We start from the raw sequence: 19,240 nt of genomic DNA on the forward strand, positions 1-19,240 counted from the left end.
ATGCTCAAGATGTCGAGGTAGGCAACACTAGGCTGGATAGGAGTGCTCAGGACAGCCATATGGATATCACAGTACAGCGGGTGAGGGAGGTCCATCCCCTTCTTCATTTTGACGTACGTACACTTTCATAAAGCACATAAAATGGCGGTCCAGCAATCCGCTCCTTACTCAGCTTGACGAGGCTGAAGCTCCTAGTCGTCAGATCTCAGGCACCGCCTTCCTGGTCTTACTGACCCTTATACTACGGCTTAAATCAGCCTGCTTCCGGGGTGCCCCCAATAAGTTTCAACACCTCCTCTACACACCGTTCCGGCTGTTCCTGATTGACCCAATGCCCTGCTCCCTCCACGAGCACAGTTCCCTTGTACATCCCGCTCTTTACGCTCTTCGATTGCTCCATCGCCTCCACTGCCCCAGGCTCCTGGAACGTCCCCCAATCCCGTTTGCCAGCGACGAAGACCGTGGGCACGCTTATTTTGGCGCCGCTCCAGATTTCCATCTCCCCAGCTATTTCAGGCTGGGTCTGAATGCGGTACCAATTAAGACCGCCTTGAAAACTCGTCCTGCCGTACTCGCCGGCGTAAACGGCCAACTCGTTGTCAGGAAGCCAACGACGTGACCGCTCTGCGACAATTTTCGTATCTTCATTGGCCATGTCCCGAGCGATAGCTCGACGCATATCATCGTCCTTGTCCATGATATAGTACCTTGGCATCTTGGCCAATTCACTTGCCGTCCAGCCTGTGAGGGCGTGCGGACTGTTACCGTCCCAGTCACCAGACTTGAGGTGGAAATAGCCCCGGAAAAACTCGTGTAGAGGTTGCCCGGTGGGATAAGTCATTTCCTCGTTCGACGGAGCAGTGCAGTAGTACCATTTATAATGCTTCCTTGGCCGGTCGAGCTCAGCGAGTGCCTTTTGCACGTCTGGCTGAGCTGCGGGTGGAGGCGATGGCGCCCCGTACGATGGCGAGATGTTGAACGGCAGGCTTGGCGGGCCCTTGGTCGGATGAGACATCAGCACCAGACGGCGGAACAGGTCAGGGCGCGCGAGTGAGCAGAATGTCGCGGTGACGGCGCCAAAGTCGTGGCCCACGATGCATTTTACCGTGTCGTAGCCTAGTGCGTGGACGAGGGTGACGGCGTCACGGATTAGAGTGACGGGGCCGAATGATGTAGAGGTTAGGGGGCGCCGGGAATGTGTTCGCCCGAAGCCTCGCTGGTCGAATGCAACGGCGTGATAGCCTTGCGCTGAGAGCAGCGGGAGGATCTTACGCCAGGAGTATGCGATCTCGGGAAAGCCATGGCACAAGAGGATCAGGGGTGGTTTGCTGTTGGGACTAAGGTTGGAGGGCAGGGACTCGAGGATGTGAAAGACCAGGCTGTGGGGAGTGGTGTCGATGAAGCGTGATGTCACGCCTGGTGGGAGGGAGAGTGGAGGGAGTGTTGTTGGGTCAGGAGCATCTGGAGGGGAGTCTTGATGAGTGTAGGCCATGGATGTGAACGGTACGGGATACCTGGCTGATATTGAAAGCAGAAGGATGGAAGCGAGATGGAAATCCCATCGAGTTGGAGATGTGATAGTACTGTAATCTATATGTAAACCGAGGCAGAACCCACCTAACGTTTATGCTGCGCGGCCGGTGACGAATGTCTTGCTGTGCAGTTGACTTGTAGGTACTGAAGATAGTGGTATAGATCTTAGCGCAGCTCCTGGGTAAACTGCAAAAGGGATAGTCCGAGTTCGTATATGCATGCCATTTATAAGATGTCCTTTGATACGTACGTAGGTGTGGTAGGTACAGTAAACAAGTGTCAAAAGTGTCCTCATTTTCTTCTGACGACTGGCGCACTGGTCCACCAATATGAATCATCGAACAGGAAGCTACTGTAGCCTGGAGGCCTAATTTCCTAAAATGTACTCTGCACCTCTCAACGACTACCTTGAGGATGCCAGGTACAGCCTGAGTGAGCGTGACACTGAATTCTCCCGCTTCCTACGGAGTACACGAAGCTGGGGCTTAAGGATACTGATAGGAAGTTGGGGAAGCGGATTTCAAACCCACCACTGCTAATCTTCAGCATCTCTTTCTTTGCGTGCTACGGCAGTAGTAGGCGACGAAGATGGACAAGTTAGAAGCCAAAACCTTCACAACAAGCCGCTCACTCGAATATGCCTATTACACCTCCCCAAGCAAAACCGACAGCAAGAACCACCCAGCATTGCTCTTCTGCCATGGCTTTCCCGACAGCGCATTCCTGTGGAACGACGTGATAGCTCGTCTGAAAGATCTCCCATACAAGATCATTGCTCCGGACATGCTCGGCTATGCTGGCACATCCAAGCCCCTCGACACTGCACTGTATGCCTACAGCGGAATGGCCGACGACCTGCGAGAAATACTGGACGCCGAAGGCATTGGCAAAGTCATCGCCATTGGGCACGACTGGGGCGCCGTCATGGCCCAACGGTTCTACCCTTTCTACCCAGATCGTGTGGCTGGAATTGTGTTGTTGAACGTCCCCTACCATCCGCCATCGAAGCCTGGGGACCCTAAATTCGACCTGCAAGCGATCAACAGTCTCCTCAAAGAGATGTTCGGTGCCCCGCTCTGGACCTATTGGGGCTTCTTTACAGCAGAGGATGGTCCACGCTTGATGCGCGAGAATCTTGAAAGAGTATACGAAGCGCAACATGGCGATGTGCAAGACTGGGTGTTCAAGATGTTCTGTGTGCCGGGAGCGTGGAGAACCTATCTCACCGGGACGGAGAGCGTGCCGTTGAAGGCGTATGCGAAAGAAAAGAGGTGGAGGGATTCATTCTTGAACCAGTTTGAGAAAGACGGGTTTGAAGCACCGGTGCAGTGGTATAGGGCTATGATTGAGAATGTGCAGTACGAGGTTGAGTGCAAGATCCCACTAGAAAGACACAAGGTTGATGTTCCAGTTTTGTTTGTTGGGTGTACGCAGGATGCGAATAATCGCGCTGATTTGATTGAAATACCGCAAAAAGCTGGATTGTTACCTGATCTTGAAGTGAAGGTGTTGGATTGTGGACACTGGAGTCCGATGGAAAAGCCTGGGGAGGTCTCGACTTGTATTCGGGAATTCTTGACGAGTAGATTCTAAAGGTTTGAGCATCCAATGGAAATCATATTATAGAATTGATCACCAACTTCCCTACCTACCACCTAGCCGTGGCTAATGGTAACGTACCTGATGGAGTAGGCGAAGAGACCAATATGCACGTGATGTGGCTTTCTTGTTGTGATTGATGAGATGATGACGTTGGAATAACTGCTTGTGGACTGCGCCACGAATCTTTTGGGTATCCAAGCGGTCTCCTTGGTATGATGAGATGAGCTGGGCCCGTCCGTCACCAAAGCTCGATCTCCATTTCCTGGATCTCAAATAATCTTTGACCATCCGTGACCATCCCTACTTCCTCTTCAACCCTGTTGATCTTCATACCTTCGGTGTGAAGCACTCTCAAAACTCTTTGTGGTGCGCAATGGGGGACATTATCGCCACAAATCGACGTCAAGCAGCGTCCCGATAGCAATCCAAGCCACCTGCGACATCTTTTCGTTGCGCCCGAACCACCCGCGCAGAGAGTCTCGAGGTCGAAAACTGTCAACACCACAACCGCCAACATGAGTCTCTTCCATCGGCGAAGCAGGTCGCAGTCGGCCTCGGTATGTCATCTCTCATCCTGCTCCTGCAAATTGCTGACGTATAATCTCAGCGGCCCCAGACTCCTGCTTCCGCATCTGCCCATATGGCTGCGTCTCAGGCCTTCCTAGCCAACAGAGTCTCGCAGGGTAATCTGTCAGCTTCCGCTGCTGCTGCTGCCCTCAGGAACTTGTCCCCTACGCCTACCCCGATCGATCAGCTTCAGACGAAGCGCATGATTCAAAGGCAAGCCTCTCTTTCACAACTTTCTACTGGGTCTGGTCGAGGAAGATCAAGAGGCGGTCTACAACGGCAACAAAGTGCCAGTTCCATGACTGAGAGGACGTTTAGAACTCCCTCGCCGTCCCCTTCGAGACAACCTACCCGGCCTGAACCTGCATTGGCGCCTCCGCTGCCAAACATACCGCAACAGTACACTACTAGTCCGGTGGTGCCAGCAAAGAAGAAGAAGCGCGCTTCCAGTCAAGGCGCTCCTCCGCCTCGAGTGTTGTCGCCTCCCCCGACTGGACCGACAAATCGAGGCCAGAGCCTGGATCGCTATGGTGTTTCTCAGCCGGTGGCAGCAACCCAGAAGAGCAGTCACTTACCAAAGGTGCCTGAGCTTGAGCGTACTGACAGCCGGAACTCTGTCAATTTTTCCAGGCCTCTATCACCTCGACCGCAATCGCCTCTCCCTGAATCACCAATAATAGCAAATGGGGATAGATCCATGAGGAAACCGGCCGTTGCACCAATCTCTCCCACGCGGGTCGAGCAAATCCAGTATGGCCTTGAAGAGACCGCCAATCAACCCGTCAAGAAGAAGAAAAAGAAGGCTGTTCCTGAATCATCCGAGGGCAGTCATCTCCACAGCGGAACAATGGGAAGCAAGCCCGTGGTGCATCCTCTTGAACCGGAACCTGAGCCACATGGGAGGCCAGAGGCTCAATACAGAGATGAACAAGAGCCGCAAGTCCGGAGGAAAAAGAAGAAAGCAGTGCTCTCTGGAGAAAGTACCCATTTTCCCGCCTCCGACGCGTCATCTCGAACCGACTCTGATTCAGATTCAAATGCCGAAAAGACAAGAGATCGACGCGCTCAAAGAGCGTCTGGCGTGTTGGCAAAACAACCCTCTATTGTGCGGGAAGACTGGGAGGGAGAACAGCACGAGGAAGCAGGAAGGGCGAGTCCATCGCAAGTCCACTCACCCACGGAGCAAGAGCTAGGCGCCGTTCACGATGCTACACCACTGCAAAATAAACGTGCAATCAACACTGCCAATGTATCGAGGAAGATTGAAGAACCACTTCCGCCCACAAAACCAATCAACCAGGCAGTCCCAACAGAGGCCCATGCAAACAGCCAGCCCCCGCAGCCACAATCTGCACCTGCAGTCTCAGCTAACCTTCAGGTCACGGAGCCTCGCACGGTGAGGGAGACATCTCTGAGCCCTTCGAGGTCCACGAGATTCTCAGATAGGCTGTCTTCGGACCTTGCAGCTGGACGCAAACATGAACCACTTCCTCGGTCCGTTTCGCCTGCAAAATCTGCGCTCAAACATCACTCGCCCAGCGGTGGTGACCTGCATCAGCCTCGCGTTCGGGGTTCTAGTGTCACTCCGAGCGAGTCATCCGACGTTTCCAGCGCTTCCGCAGAGGGGCCTGCGAGACGGAAAAAATCCGTGCGAGTAAGCTTCGATGCACAGCCCGAGATCGTGGGTACCTCCGACGGCGTTCAAAGTTCGGATAGTCCAAGCAAGGAAAAGAAGTCATGGCTGGGCGCTGGGAAGAGTAAACCAACACTGAATACCATCCCTTCGAATGACGACATGGAAGAGTTGCTGAAGCCACGTCCCCAACTTCCTTCCTTTGGCAGCGTACGGGGTCAGAAGTCCCGCGATGCGAACGACGCCAATGCGCCTCAGGTGTCGAGATCCCCACCAGCATCGGTGTCGACGACAACAAGCACGCCGTCCTTACGATCTACCGCATCTTCGGTAAATACCTATCCTTCTACAGGAATTTCCAGCGACCATGCTGTTGGAGCGATTCTATCACAAGAAGCGCAAAAGAAAAGCAGGGATCATTCCAACGAGCCATTACCGCCAGAGGTAACGTCCGTACAAGGCACGATTTCTTTCTCTGACTCCGAGAGTGACACCTCAGAGACCGAAGAAGCACCACAGTCCGTTCCTGTAGAGAACGTTCCAATGACTGAGAAACCCGTCGCAATCCCTGAGCCGATGCCGAGTATTAATCACCGGGTCACAACGGCGGACACCCCCCCTATGCAAGCGGAGATGCCGGCCGAATTGCCGGTGGTGTCCATCTCGCCTCCTACTCCCAAGGCAGACGATCAATGGCAGGTCGATTTACCAGGAGGATTTCCAGTGTCTCGCGATGCACTTGCGCAACTGGAGGAATCACAGAAAGACGACTCCAGTCAGCCTGGCCTAGGCATCGGTAGCACTACCGACAGCGAGTCGGACAACGAGAGCATCTACAGTGATGCTGCAGAGGATCCTGCTGAGCTTGACGGCACTGGCTTCGGCTCTATAGACGCAATTGTGGTTAGCCCAATGGCGCCAACTGTGCCAACGCGCATCACACCTCCTGACAGCCCGCTTGCCCGCGCACCAGAACCGCGACCTCAGCCGCCGGTTTCTGCGGGTTCATGGGAACAGACTCAGGCGCGTTGGCGTGATTTGGCAGAGCAGACGAGGAAAGCTCCATCTCAACCATCAGAGGCGACAGAATCAGCCCAGCCAGCCCGGCCGGAAGCCATGGCGGTGGAACCTGCACTTGACCAGCCAGCACCGCAGCAGCAGCCTGTACAAGCCATGGCAGCGCCCGTATCTGCGCCAAACCCCAGGAAGAAGAAGACGCCGGCTGCTATTGCTGCTGCGGCCTCCGTCCCAGCCGCTGTCATTACTGAACAGGGATTGCCTGGCTCTCGGCCTCGCAAGAAGAAGCAGCCTGCATACTCGAAAGTTGATCAAGGAACAGCCGGGGCGAGCGCCGCCTCTGCTGGACCGTTGAGACAATCGATGAGGACGACCGCTCCAGCAGAAGCAGAGCCGACAATGCGGAAGTCGATGCGCAACCGCAATTCCATGCCTGCTACGGCCACCGCTCCTCAACAACAATATTTGCATCAAGCTTCTATGAGAACTCCTACTCAGCCGCGAGCGGCTCTACAGAAGAAGCACATACCTCCCGCTCCACTTTCCACTTCTGCGGCAGCCTCTGCAGTGTCTCCGCGGACGGCGCCCGCTCCACCTGTGGCAACGAACGATAGTGATTCAGAAAGCTCATTCAAGAAGGCTCGCCGAAGTAAATCCTCAACGGGAGGCCAGTATACCATGCGTCGAAGTATGAGAGGCGCCCCAGATCCCACATTGCGAGGCGAAGGACGAAATGGAGTCCGGTCCGTTTCACCTGCGGGCCGACGACCGTTCTCTCCTCCAGGAGGACAACGCACCATGCGGGCGTCGATGAGAGGTTCTGTCGACAGCTCGGTCCCTACACTGCGAGGATCGACCGACGCTAAGCGATCGTCGTCCTTGTTTGGCCGTAGACAGGGCAGTGTGCCCCCATTGCCTCCTGCTGCAGCATCAAAACACCAGTCTCGGTTTGTGGATTCTGACGATGAGGAGACGGCACCACGGGCTAAGAAATGGCGTTCGCGCTTTGGTGATGACAGTGATGATGAGAGCGATTTGACGCCTGTCCGCGGTATCCCACGACGAACAGGGGACGGTGACTCCACGGATCTGGAAGATAGCTCAGACGAGGAGAAGCCGCGTACGCCGGTGCAGCCAGCTAGGCTTCAGATTCCACAAAGCACGATGACACCTGCGGGCGCAGAACCTATGTCACCAAATACTGAAAAGAAACGAGGTCTATTTGGCCGACTGCGAGGCAAGAAACAAAAGGACGCAGCACCTTCCCCCATGGTCGAGTCTCCGCAAGCACCACCACCCACCGACTTATCCAAGCCTTCCAACCTAGGCTTCTCATCCAAAGCTGAAAGAGACCGAGTAATTGAGCAGACTCGTGCTCGCTTAGAAGCAGCTCAACAACCGCAACCAACACATCAGCCGCACAATAAGCTCCAACGACGGCACACTCCTCAACGGGTTATGAGTGATTCTTGGCCTTTACCTCCAAAGATATCGGACAATATGAACGATCGACCCAACACAGCCGACGGGGCGACAATGCGAAATGGCTCAGCCCGGCTGAACCAAGGGAGCATGCGGACCAGAGACGTACCAATGGAACCAGTCGGGCGAAGTGGGAAGAAGAAGAGGTTTCCAATGTTGCGAAAAGCCTTTGGGTTGAAAGATTGAGTTCTTGCATCCTCGACTGAGTGAGAACATTCCTTCTGCGTGAGTTTTGTTTGACCCCTGAGGCACCAACTTACGAGGTCTTCCCTTGTGTTTCTCTCTTGATATGTTTTATTGGATCAACACGGAATGTACGAGTGGGAGGAAAAAGGCAATGCTACAAAGTGGTGGTTTCCGGACAAGCAAGAAATACTAGCGGGTTAGCTGATTTGGCGGAAATACAGTACATATTGAAGCACATAATCCTGCAAAGGATGGTGCGTAGTATTTAATTTAATAATAAGCTGTGTCAACGGGATCAAGATTCTGGCAGGACATTTGTATACCTAGGTACCAAGGTACAACAAGGCCAGAAGAACCATGCTGGGTGCCATGGGATGAGGTGGATGAGGCATTTAAGGCTGTTGTTACTTGGCAAGTATGGCTAGGCCCGGAATGATGTACAGCGGAGCCCCATACAAACAACACCAGTGAACACCCTACTGGATGCCCAGGTCAATTCGTTGACGCAGAGTTCCGATGGCTCGGGCGACTGTGCTCCGGTGGTCACTTCACGTTGCCGCTTCTCTGGGACAACAGAGACTTGACAGCGGTTGGGATTCGCTGAGTCACCATGATCGGGTCAAGTAAGCGAAATATACGGAGTACCTAGGTATGCAAAGGCATGACTAAGGGTGTGTTGAGACTCGATGAGACAGACACGACGAACACGACAATCATTCCATGGGCGGGCTCGTAGTTGTCGATATACAGTACCAGATACCTCTCGTAGCTCGTAGGTAGTGAAAACAGGACAGAAAAGCCAACTCGTACCACAGTGCTCCGTAATTACCATTTACTTCCAGAAATCTCAGCGCCCAGACAAGGCCGATTAGTTGTACACAGTTTGGGTGACAAGTACTCGGATTTGCTGGGGCAAGCAATTGGATGGCAGGTGCAGGTGGCAAGATTTCCTTAGTTGGCAGTTCCCGGCTCAATTCAATTCGTGATCCCCCACCAATGCCAGCCCATTTGGGTGAGTGCGAACCATTGCTGAAAACTGCCCCGCTTCCGTCACAGGTCAGTTTCGAGTCTGCGCCATTAACTTAAGGCATTGATCCCGTCTCAACTTTTTCTTCATAACAATTTCTCAAATCTCAAACCTCAAGACTTAGCTCCACCAGAATCCAGCTTCACAAGTCGATTCAAGCATATATCATTACAACCATGACTTCCTCTCTCGATCAACTCAAGCAATGCGGCACCACCGTTGTCTGGTAAGTATCCACGCTCCCGAAACATCCCACCAGCTGCGCATCAGCTATTGGTTTGATCCTGCCTTTACCGTCACAGCTTGCTAACGAGTTGCAGTGACTCCGGTGACTTCCACACCATTGAGAAGTACAAGCCACAAGATGCCACCACCAATCCGTCTCTCATCCTCGCCGCCTCCAAGAAGCCCGAGTATGCCAAACTGATAGACCCCGCGGTCGAGTATGGCAAGAAACACGTAAGTGGGCTGTTTCTCACCGAAGAGCAAGACTGACACGCGGGCTTCCAGGGCAAGACAATTGACGAGCAAGTCGATGCCACTCTCGACCGCCTCTTGGTCGAGTTCGGCAAGGAAATCCTGCAGATTGTTCCCGGCAAGGTCTCGACAGAGGTCGATGCTCGTTTTTCTTTCGATACCAAGACTTCAGTTGAAAAGGCCCGCCACATCATCGAGGTAAGAATATCCCGTTCGGAACGCCATTCGCCACTGACAGATAATAGCTCTACAAGTCTGTCGGCATCGACAAGTCTCGTGTCTTGATCAAGATTGCTTCCACCTGGGAAGGCATCAAGGCCGCGGAGATCCTGCAAAAAGAGGGTATCAACTGCAACTTGACCCTCATGTTCTCTCTTGTCCAAGCCATTGCTGCCGCCGAAGCCGGTGCTTTCCTTATCTCCCCGTTCGTCGGTCGTATCCTCGATTGGTACAAGGCCGCCATGAAGAAGGACTTCCCCGCCAACGAAGACCCTGGTGTCAAGAGCGTTCAGTCCATCTTCAACTACTACAAGAAATACGGCTACAACACCATCGTCATGGGTGCTTCATTCCGAAATGTCGGTGAGATCACCGAACTTGCTGGCTGCGACTACTTGACCATCTCTCCCAACCTGCTGGAAGACCTGTACAACTCGACAGACGCTGTGCCCAAGAAACTTGACGCGTCGTCTGCCAGCTCTCTGGACATCCAGAAGAAGACCTACATTAATGACGAGCCAACCTTCCGCTTCGACTTCAACGAGGAACAGATGGCCGTTGAGAAGCTCCGTGAGGGTATCAGCAAGTTTGCCGCTGACGCTGTCACACTGAAGGGTATCCTTCGGGAAAGGATTGAGAAGTCTTCCTAGGTTTCGGGACTGCCCCTGATGTTTCCAGATTGTGTCAGTCGGTTTTGGAGGGGATTCCGGACGACTTGAAAATGCTAGATTGAATACGAGATGAGTACGAAGGGTTCTCTCACTATGGATGCTACTACATACATATCAACCACAGTCTTCGTTATGAGGAATAGAGCGATTGACCACATGGAAAAATTGCATTTATCGCACTCCCTCCTGTGAGGCTATCGTGGCAAAAGTTACGTCATCTCTTAAGCCATGAAGCAATGTTCAGAGCAATACGGATACTGTCGGATGCACACCACCGTAGTCCACCAACTGCTACAGGCTTACATCACTCAATTGCCACTGGCAGTATCATGGTGGTTGGCTCGTCCTTGTGCCCTGTCAAAGATTCAAGGTCGGTCGGGACTTTGGACGGAGGAAACGTTCGGCAGACCTTCCCCGTGAGAATGGGCCCATGGCCGGCCTCAGCCTTGTCGTGCCTTGCCTCGTTCCCTGGTTTCCAATGACGACGCTACCAACTTTCGACCGCATCTCCAATCAACCGCCGACTTAACACAATCTATAACTTTTAATCCGGACGTCCTCGCTTGCTTGTGACATGACCGTGTCACGGTAACAACGGCGTTATGTCGGACCTCTGCTGGTAGCCTTTCGATGTGGTCTTGCCGTGCGAACCTCCTCTCGCCATGAAGATTAATGGCATGCGACCTGGCGAGAAGAACAAGCGAGGGAACATCGTCACCGCTCGAATCGTGCCTTTGCTCCTCCTCGGTATCATAGGCTACTCCTCATACGTCGTTACCAAGAAGATATGCTTAGACTACCTCATCCACCCTCAGCCATCGCTGTTCGTCCGCCATCATACCGGCACGGCTATCGCTATTCTCACAATATACTACCTCCTCCTACTTATCGCTCTGACATGTCTCACCCGCCTGATTCAGACCATCACGACCAACCCAGGCCTCGTGCCTCGTGGAGCGCAATACTTCATTGAAAAAGAGCGCACGCGCCAAAACGCGAGTACACCAAGTCATAAAGAGGAACCGCTGGAACACGAGTCCACAGAAGGCTACACACCTCGCAGACACCGTCTAAAGCATGACTCAGGATATCCTGCCCAGAATTTCTGGCGCAAGGACATCTTCATCTGCGGCTGGGACGGCCGGCCCCCATTCTGCAGCACATGCTACAACTATAAGCCGGACCGGGCGCATCACTGCAGCGAACTGGGTCGGTGCGTGCTCAAGATGGATCACTTCTGCCCGTGGGTCGGCGGCATCGTTTCAGAAACCTCATTCAAATATTTCATCCAATTCACGTTCTGGGCCGCCCTGTTCTGCCTGCATACGCTGGTCGTCGTGAGCTATTACTTCGCACAGCGCAGGCAACGCGAGAGTGGCGGCTTTTTCAACGTCCATTGGATTCTCGTATTGATTTTTGCGGCCTTGTTCTTCGTCTTCAGCGCGGGCATGTGCGGGAGCAGTTTGCAGTTTGCCTTTCTGAACTCGAGTACCATTGAAAACTTCACACGGAAAACCAAGGTGTGGTATCTCGCTGTGTATGTGCCGAAAACGGTGCTGGACCGGTATCAAAGCTCAGGACGGAGTGATTGGAGATTGATTAGCTACCCGAGGCCCGCTAGCGAGCAGTTTGAAATCCTGGAACAGAATGGCGCGAGGCTGAGTGATAGTCAGAGGACCATGACGAGCCCAGGCACAGAGCCAAGTGCGCCACAAGCAGTATACGATCCGCAAAGGTCGCAGTTCCCACCGCATCCAGCCATCGCGCGCGAAGGAATACCGTCGACAACTGAGCAACAAGGCGCTGCATCATCGCCGTCTTCGACTCCGACAGCGATCCCATCAGAGGAGGCAAGGACATTTGTAATTCTCGAAACTCCTCCCGGCGCTAATCCGTTCGATATTGGGCCCCTCGGTAATTTCAAAGAAGTCATGGGGTACACCGTGTTTGACTGGCTTTTTCCACTGCTTGCCTCACCCTCGGTCGATCACAGTGATCCGAGGAGTATGTACAAAATGGGTCCTGTGGTGGACAGGTTGGCCCGAGAGGCCGGGCTAAGCATTCCTAGCGAAGACATGGACCGCTCTTGGTGTCCGAACCGGGAACCAGAGAGCGAGAGGGAAGATGTAAATGAAAACGAGAAGGAAGGGAACATAACCAGGACAGGCAGGCATAAAAGGAAGAGGAGGCGGCGGAGGTCGACTGCTTTTGCCGAGGAGGAAGGCATCGGGACGACTGGGGACAGCGACCAGGCTGGGAGCCGGTGATTGTTTCTATCTCAGCGATGTGGTTATGTCACGGCCGGGCGTTGTAACGACCCTTGCATTGCTATTCCTACTGTTCATCATTCTTTCCGATCATGAAATCGTTACTGTTATGGTTATGATTACGATGCACGCTCTGCTGTTTCTTTATTTTTGGTTCAATTCCCGATCGAGGAAAAGGGCCTGCAGAACAGGGTAACAAGGCCTCGGAAGTGTTTGAGGAAAAGACTACTTAGCGCTGGCGTTGTTGGGTGAGAGGACTGGACAGGCATGCCATCTAGGGCGTTGAATGGAATACGTTCTATCCGTTTGAACCAAAGTCAGGTCGATGGCAGCTCGTATGATACTGCAGTTGAGACATGCCAGAACCACAATGGCCGCGTCGATGCAGTTCATGACAGGCAAGAAGAATCATTGTATTGCATAGCTTCGCTGTTAGCCTGTCTGTAAGCTACTGAGCAAACACGGCGCTCCAGTCCGTCGTCCTAATGTACGTTTCAACATCCGTCAAGCGCTTCACACCCACGCCCGCCTGCTCTGGCAGAAGCGTCCCTTCCCCACCATCCCATCCAAACTCCTGCGTATAGGCGGCTGTCTCACCGACCTCGCGGCCCAGTCCTCCCGGAACCAGCTTATCCACGTCCTCGACACTGAGACTCTGTAGACTGGCCTTGACACCGTGGATGTCGCCCCACAAGCGGACGAATTCAGCGTACGGCATGACGGACGACGTGCCCAGCAGCGTGGTGCGAGGAGGGGTCTTGAGCACGAGGGCCTCGACGAACGGGCCTGTGTCCGTGGGTGGATGGACGAATGGCGTTGTGGACCCAGGCGGTCCGGATACCCAGAGCCATGTGTATGAGCCGTCGGGTTGCTGTACTCACGTATCACGATTCGCGTCAGTCAAAGACAGCCCTTTGCATCGAACAGGACACGAGGACTTTTACTTCTACCCATATTGTGGTAGAATTGGAGAAAGACATGATAAGAAAAGGGCCTATGATGGGGGCGTAGTGCAACGCTTACCTTCCGGGGCATGACGAGCGGGTTCTTCATCCAATTGTCCATGTAACTGCCCAACTGGAGATAACTCGTCTTCGCGAGCAGGGCTTTGTACTCCGCTCCTTCACCATCTTGCGCCTTCTCGGCTAGGTACTCGACCACGCGCGCCTTGCTGTCGAAGTGGTACACCCAGGTGTACTTGCCCTTGCTCGCGCGTTTGGCGCCGCTGAGAGAGCTGTAGACCAGTCTCTCGGGAGTGCCTGTCATGGCAAAACATCGCGCCGCCGCATCAATGATGTTGATCCCCTGCTGGACTTCCAACCGGTAGCAGGCCTCGTTCCAGGTGATGTTTTCGGCCTTGGCGAGGTCGTGTGTCCTAGGGGAGGTGGGGAATTGCCAGAAGTCGGTGACGGCGAAGATGGCGTGGGCACCGGAGAAGGCGCGTTCCAACGAAGAGACGTCGTCGAGGTCAGCTTCGACGAGGTCGACTCCGAGGTTTGCTAGGGTTTGGGAGGCGGCCGAATTGCGGTTCCTGGTTATTCCTCGGACGGACCAGCCTTCGATGTCGAGAAAGGTGCGAGCAACGGATCCGCCCTGGCATGGGGGTGAGATTTAGATTAGCTCGCTCAGCTATGCTCAGCTCAGCTCTGGACGAGAGGGGGGCGATACCTGTGTTCCAGTTGCACCGAGGACTGCAATGATCTTTGCCATATTGGCCCGTTTGTATCGGACTACGTCGGGATACGAGTAGTGGCTGCTTTATTGACCTCGTCCTTTTGCTTTTCGGTGATATGCTGTTGAAGGCATGACGCCAGCATCAACCAAGTCACAATCTCTTATACTTGGCCAAACCTTGGGGGTTTTCAACCCGGTAGTTTCTGACTGACTCGCCATCGCATTTCGGCGTCTTCCAGCTGGTGCGGTTGAGAAGCATTGCCCGATGAGTAGGTAACGGCTGACTGCTAGGGTCGACTTGACCCGGCTGCTCAACGCTGCTCCGACAGGTCGGAGGTCGAGGCGGGTTCCGGGGCAATAGTCCCTCCGGCATGGACCTCAGCAGTCTGTGGTCGGAAAGACTGTTACGACGACGACGGATAAGTTGAAGGTTGGACCGGGTCAATCGAGGTTCCATGATTGTGAAGATGGCTGTGGATTGGAGAGGTTTGATGGCCTTGAAAAGCGTCCTACCGCAAATCAGGTCTTGCTTACAATATGTGTCAGGCCGTAGTATTGAGACTGTTACATGGTCGTCATCGCAGAGAGCACGATACACCGTCCTTTGAGTTGTTCATCATCTTCCCCTATTGATCACTCTCCAGATCACTCTGGTAAGTGATTGAGGCTGACTTGCTCCGGGTGACTGGTACAACTTGTAGGGTGAAGCATTTTTGCACTAGGCGTGCGTGCACTTCGGAGTCGACTGTCGCTCCGTAATCCTCTCTGTCTTGATCCTCCGCTTCTCTTCTCGTCTTGCCAGTCTGCATGTACATCTGCCGAACGAGCGACAACGTCCACCAGTCGACCATACTGCTCCTGGTTCTTGCAGCACTCGCAGCTCTCCATCACTTGCATCGTCCTTCTCACCTTGTGCGGGGTCCCTCCGCATTTCAGCCTCCAACATATCCGCATTCTCCTGCTTCGGACCTTCCTTCCTGGCTCTCATGCATCTAGTTGACCCGCTCAGCTCATTACTCCTTCCAGCCTAGTCACCGGTAAAATGTCTACAGGCTATATCGTTCAAGCATGGGGAAAGCTCTTCTGAGGACATGCTTGAGCCCAATGATAACAGCTATGCTTCGGCTCTCGGTGTAATGATCTCCATGCCATCAGGTAAGAAGAAGTATGTAACATGAGACCAGTCTTCTCCCCCAGCTTCACTTGCCGAAGATAGACGAATTGGTCCTCTAATGTCAGTCATGGTCTTGCTACTCACTTTAGCCCTCAACCTATCTGGCCTGGCTCTGGCGGACGTCTCTGTGACCGTCTCTGGCACAAACCCGTTCGCTCTCACGGTCAAGTCTGACCAGGGTATTACCGTGACGAACAACGCAATCCTGAGCGGAAGCACTAACGACACAGCCAGTGCGGTGTCTGCATCCAGTGATGGCACCGTCGCCAGTAGCGGAGGGATTATAGACTGGACCGTAGTTCAGCCAAACGTCGTCAAGGTCCAATACAATGCTACAGCCGCCTTCACCGGCGCCAGCTTCACTGCCAGCCCCAGTGACAATTTCTACGGTGTCTGGGAATACCCGTGGAACGACTCGCTGACCAATAACGGTGTCGAGTTCGATCTCAAAGGCGTCGGTAATGCCCTGGGTATCAATTGGGACAACGCACGAGCACCGGCATTCTACAGCAGTGCCGGCTTCGGGGTCTATGCGGACACTCTGGACATGGGCTCGTTCCAGTTCGACTCCGGCCAAGCTCAATTCATCTTCAACACCAGCAGCTTGACATACTATATCATTCTGGCGGCTAGCCCAGGCGACTACAAATCCATCATCAAGACATACACAGGCCTGTCTGCGCGGATCACCATGCCTCCAGACTCGGGTTACGGGCCGACTTTCTGGTCCGACAACTTTGAGCAGGATTTCCATGGCACCGTATCAAACGCACAGGAAAATTACTACGATGTCATTAACCATTTGTACTACAATCAGATTCGAGCAACGTCCATGTTCGCTGACCGTCCGTACGGCACGGGTAATTACTCCTGGGGAAATTTCGACTTCGACCCGAAATATTATCCTACGCCTGATCAATTCATTGCCAACCTCTCGACGTGGGGATTCGACTTTCAAGTCTGGGTCGCCAATCGCGCGTTCCTGGACACAGAGCTGTACAACGTCTCGGCGGCGAATGGATGGTTGTTTCCTGGAATTAACCCAGAATTCTTCCTCGGTCCAGCTTTGAACTTGAGCATACCGGCTGCGTACGAGTACTTCCTGAATAGGATGTCTTATTTTCCTTCCGTGGGTGTGAAGGGTTATAAGATCGATCGTGGTGAGGAAGGCGAGATGCCTGGTCAGTCTTTGCTTTCCCCTTGCATTTATTTGCCACAATAGATTCATGCTAACCGGTCTTGTATGCAGTTTACGAACAGAACATCCAGATGCAACTCTTTGAACAAATCTGCGAAACCACCATGGCCAACAAATGGGGCAAATCTGGCTTCTACAACTTCGCGCGCTCTGCCGTCGACCGATCCCGTAGCCTGACGAACATTTGGAATGGCGACTCGCACGCCAACTTCACCGGCCTAAGGTATAGCATCGCCTCGGGTATCCGGGCAAGCCTACTCGGCTTCTCGACCTGGTCATCCGATACAGGCGGGTACGTGCGCAAAAACGCTTTGGTAGCCGATCAGCCGACGCCGGAGGTGTGGGCGCGCTGGATGCACTTCTCGACGTATTCGCCCGTGTACGAGATCATGGTCGGCACTAACCATACCCCTTGGTACCCTCCGTACCCGTTGCGGCTGGTCGACGTGCTCAGACGGACTGCCAACGAGCATCATGCTTTGATCCCGTATATCAGGAGCTTCACGTACCAAGCCAGCGTGACGGGCGTGCCGGTCATGCGCGCTTTGTTCCTCGAGACTCCTGAGGATAAGGGCGTGTATGATACGACGGACGCGTACTTTTTCGGGGATTCCTTCTTCGTCGCGCCGATCACGGGCGAGGGCGGAGCTCGGGAGGTGTATTTCCCTGGGAATGCGAGTGGCAGGGCTTACCTGGAGTACTACAACAAAACGGTCGTGCAGAAGGCGGGAAGCTCGGCGCAAGTGCAATTGGAATGGGAGGAGAGTCCCGTATATGTGCGTGAGGGAAGCATTGTGGTCAGGGGCGACGTGTATCAAGGGAACAACAAGTGGACCGAGAATTGGAGTCCGAGTCTGACGATTGAGGTGTACCCGAGTTATAATGGCGAGTACGCGAAGGCATCGTTCCCGTATTATAATGGCAAGGAGGTGGTGGATGATATCAATGTTTTTGCGGACGGAAAGGCGAAGACGGTGACGGTGCAGTGGAGTGGGGATTTGGGTGTGCCCGGCACGCCGCAGGTCGTTGTCTATGGAAAGGGCGGCGCGAAGAATGGCACTGTCACTACCACTGCGAGTGGGAAGGGTGGGAAGGTCGTTGTTGAAGGGTTTGAAAGTATCTTTGGCTGAGGCGGTACCGGACCGGACAGTTTCTTCCAATGATACACCTACAACCCCCAAAGGTGAGTTATATAGAGAGGTATGAAAGACGATGAAGTCATACTATTACTCCTTACTGTTCAACGTGTAATGTCAACAGTTTATCAAATCCTTTCCATCACGCTAGAGGAGGCGGGACATCGTCGTCGGTCGTCACGAGGGACTACTTGATGCGAGACGGGACTATTCCTAGCCGAACAATGCCACTTTTCGTGGTGGTAGCGATGACGAGCTTTCAGTCAACGAGAGCGGAGAGCCGAGTGGTGACGGTCCGAACGTAAGCTCAGAAGAGAAAGCAGGGACAGACAGAAAAGCACATTAGAAAGCGTAATATTGAATCCGCGAGCATCATGGAATTCGATTCATTTCAAGCGAGTTTGTATATTAAAAGCAAGGTTTCATAGTAACGACAGTATCTGAGAAATGAAAGCATAGCATTAAAAAAACCTGTAATCGAGGACCACAGAATGAACGAAGTATGACTGCGAGAATCAAGCTTTGCTACTCTGGAATCCTCCTTCATAACAACGACAGGGTAGAAGCGAATGCAAGTCCTTGGTTTGGTGCTGGGATGGAACATCAAGCGATAACCCGTACAAAGGTGGTTGTGGTTGTTCTGTGAGACCCGACATGCTTGGCTGGGACAAGATGGAAGGGGGAGGATGATGTGAGCTTGGAAGATAGATGTCTGAGGTAACGACTGGGGGTGGTCCAAATGTTAATGCTGTGAGTCTTGACGCGATATAGTATGCTGTGGTGCTGTGATGCTGCGATGGGATACGAAACCAAATGCGAGGTAGTGAGCGAGTGAAAGACCGGGGAAGTGCGCCGGCGTCAGGTAAAGGCAGTCGGTGGGCAGAGGTAGGCTTGGTGAAGTCGCCTAAGCCACAGAGCCAACGCAGCTTGGAGTCCAGCCAACGTCCCTGCTCAATGCCCCCTGATAGTGCAGTATGAACACTTGGTGTGGGAGCATTCAAGGCATCTCTTTGGGTTCAGCGCGGGGTTGTTCACATATTTGCATTCGTGACATTTCCACCAGCCAGCCATAGAGGGCCTAACTTTGAGTCGGAAATGACTTTTGTCAATTGATTTCGCCGGACTGGGAGAGGTGTTGTAGCCAGTCGAGGGTTCGATGCCGTACAAAGCAGCTTGGATCTGATCGGTGTGCTTGGACTGACTGCTCTTGATGCGACGGCGAAAGCCATCTGAAGCTTTCATCGTAGATGGGATATTGCCGTTTGTTTTGCAGCTCCCACAGTAATCATGGTTGCAATTCACACACCGAGTAGCATTCGCATACGTGTAGGGCCCGTGTCCACACTTATGGCATTGCCACAACTTTGGAGGCATTTT

At 53.4% G+C, this 19,240-nt stretch overlaps 7 protein-coding genes across 8 annotated transcripts; 5 read left to right on the forward strand and 2 right to left on the reverse strand.

The window, feature by feature from the left end:
• Positions 1-75: 75 nt before the first annotated feature.
• PV05_10553 (uncharacterized protein) lies at positions 76-1,672 on the reverse strand. Its single transcript, XM_013457001.1, has one exon. It carries the CDS (start codon positions 1,490-1,492, stop codon positions 254-256), a length of 1,239 nt encoding a protein of 412 aa, XP_013312455.1. The 5' UTR covers positions 1,493-1,672; the 3' UTR covers positions 76-253.
• A 220-nt stretch (positions 1,673-1,892) lies between these two features.
• Positions 1,893-3,165, forward strand: PV05_10554 (uncharacterized protein). Its single transcript, XM_013457002.1, has one exon. The coding sequence runs from the start codon at positions 2,122-2,124 to the stop codon at positions 3,124-3,126; it is 1,005 nt and encodes a 334-aa protein (XP_013312456.1). The 5' UTR covers positions 1,893-2,121; the 3' UTR covers positions 3,127-3,165.
• A 175-nt stretch (positions 3,166-3,340) lies between these two features.
• PV05_10555 lies at positions 3,341-8,321 on the forward strand. Of its 2 annotated transcripts, XM_013457003.1 has the most exons (3): positions 3,341-3,692; positions 3,743-3,915; positions 4,021-8,321. In XM_013457003.1, the coding sequence occupies exons 1-3, from the start codon at positions 3,651-3,653 to the stop codon at positions 8,018-8,020; spliced, it is 4,215 nt and encodes a 1,404-aa protein (XP_013312457.1). In that variant the 5' UTR covers positions 3,341-3,650; the 3' UTR covers positions 8,021-8,321. The 2 variants fall into 2 exon arrangements, with proteins under 2 accessions (XP_013312457.1, XP_013312458.1); XM_013457004.1 differs by having other exon boundaries at positions 3,743-8,321.
• A 902-nt stretch (positions 8,322-9,223) lies between these two features.
• On the forward strand, positions 9,224-10,393 carry PV05_10556 (transaldolase; the record flags this gene model as incomplete). Its single annotated transcript, XM_013457005.1, has 4 exons — positions 9,224-9,273; positions 9,368-9,506; positions 9,558-9,722; positions 9,770-10,393. The coding sequence occupies 4 exons, from the start codon at positions 9,224-9,226 to the stop codon at positions 10,391-10,393; spliced, it is 978 nt and encodes a 325-aa protein (XP_013312459.1).
• Positions 10,394-11,076: 683 nt separating this feature from the next.
• PV05_10557 (uncharacterized protein) lies at positions 11,077-12,681 on the forward strand (the record flags this gene model as incomplete). The annotated part of the gene is made up of 1 exon (XM_013457006.1): positions 11,077-12,681. The coding sequence occupies one exon, from the start codon at positions 11,077-11,079 to the stop codon at positions 12,679-12,681; it is 1,605 nt and encodes a 534-aa protein (XP_013312460.1).
• A 418-nt stretch (positions 12,682-13,099) lies between these two features.
• On the reverse strand, positions 13,100-14,995 carry PV05_10558 (uncharacterized protein). The gene is made up of 3 exons (XM_013457007.1): positions 14,350-14,995; positions 13,705-14,274; positions 13,100-13,552 (listed from the first exon to the last, which is right to left on the reverse strand). Exons 1-3 carry the CDS (start codon positions 14,389-14,391, stop codon positions 13,130-13,132), a joined length of 1,035 nt encoding a protein of 344 aa, XP_013312461.1. The 5' UTR covers positions 14,392-14,995; the 3' UTR covers positions 13,100-13,129.
• A 186-nt stretch (positions 14,996-15,181) lies between these two features.
• PV05_10559 (uncharacterized protein) lies at positions 15,182-17,938 on the forward strand. The gene is made up of 2 exons (XM_013457008.1): positions 15,182-16,710; positions 16,779-17,938. Exons 1-2 carry the CDS (start codon positions 15,588-15,590, stop codon positions 17,855-17,857), a joined length of 2,202 nt encoding a protein of 733 aa, XP_013312462.1. The 5' UTR covers positions 15,182-15,587; the 3' UTR covers positions 17,858-17,938.
• Positions 17,939-19,240: the final 1,302 nt, after the last annotated feature.

The sequence above is a fragment of the Exophiala xenobiotica genome (genome assembly GCF_000835505.1).
Source record: "Exophiala xenobiotica strain CBS 118157 unplaced genomic scaffold supercont1.6, whole genome shotgun sequence".
Lineage (NCBI taxonomy): Eukaryota > Fungi > Ascomycota > Eurotiomycetes > Chaetothyriales > Herpotrichiellaceae > Exophiala > Exophiala xenobiotica.

Bases quoted from the DNA above. Each gene is read 5' to 3' on its own strand.
- PV05_10553 (XM_013457001.1), bottom strand. From the start codon at position 1,492: ATGGCCTACACTCATCAAGACTCCCCTCCAGATGCTCCTGACCCAACA.
- PV05_10554 (XM_013457002.1), top strand. From the start codon at position 2,122: ATGGACAAGTTAGAAGCCAAAACCTTCACAACAAGCCGCTCACTCGAA.
- PV05_10555 (XM_013457004.1), top strand. From the start codon at position 3,651: ATGAGTCTCTTCCATCGGCGAAGCAGGTCGCAGTCGGCCTCG. The intron at 3,693-3,742 runs GTATGTCATCTC...GTATAATCTCAG, and splicing joins GCAGGTCGCAGTCGGCCTCG to CGGCCCCAGACTCCTGCTTC.
- PV05_10558 (XM_013457007.1), bottom strand. From the start codon at position 14,391: ATGGCAAAGATCATTGCAGTCCTCGGTGCAACTGGAACACAG. The intron at 14,275-14,349 runs GTATCGCCCCCC...CCCCCATGCCAG, and splicing joins TCGGTGCAACTGGAACACAG to GGCGGATCCGTTGCTCGCAC. The intron at 13,553-13,704 runs GTAAGCGTTGCA...ACGTGAGTACAG, and splicing joins CGCTCGTCATGCCCCGGAAG to CAACCCGACGGCTCATACAC.
- PV05_10559 (XM_013457008.1), top strand. From the start codon at position 15,588: ATGTCAGTCATGGTCTTGCTACTCACTTTAGCCCTCAACCTATCTGGC. The intron at 16,711-16,778 runs GTCAGTCTTTGC...TCTTGTATGCAG, and splicing joins TGAGGAAGGCGAGATGCCTG to TTTACGAACAGAACATCCAG.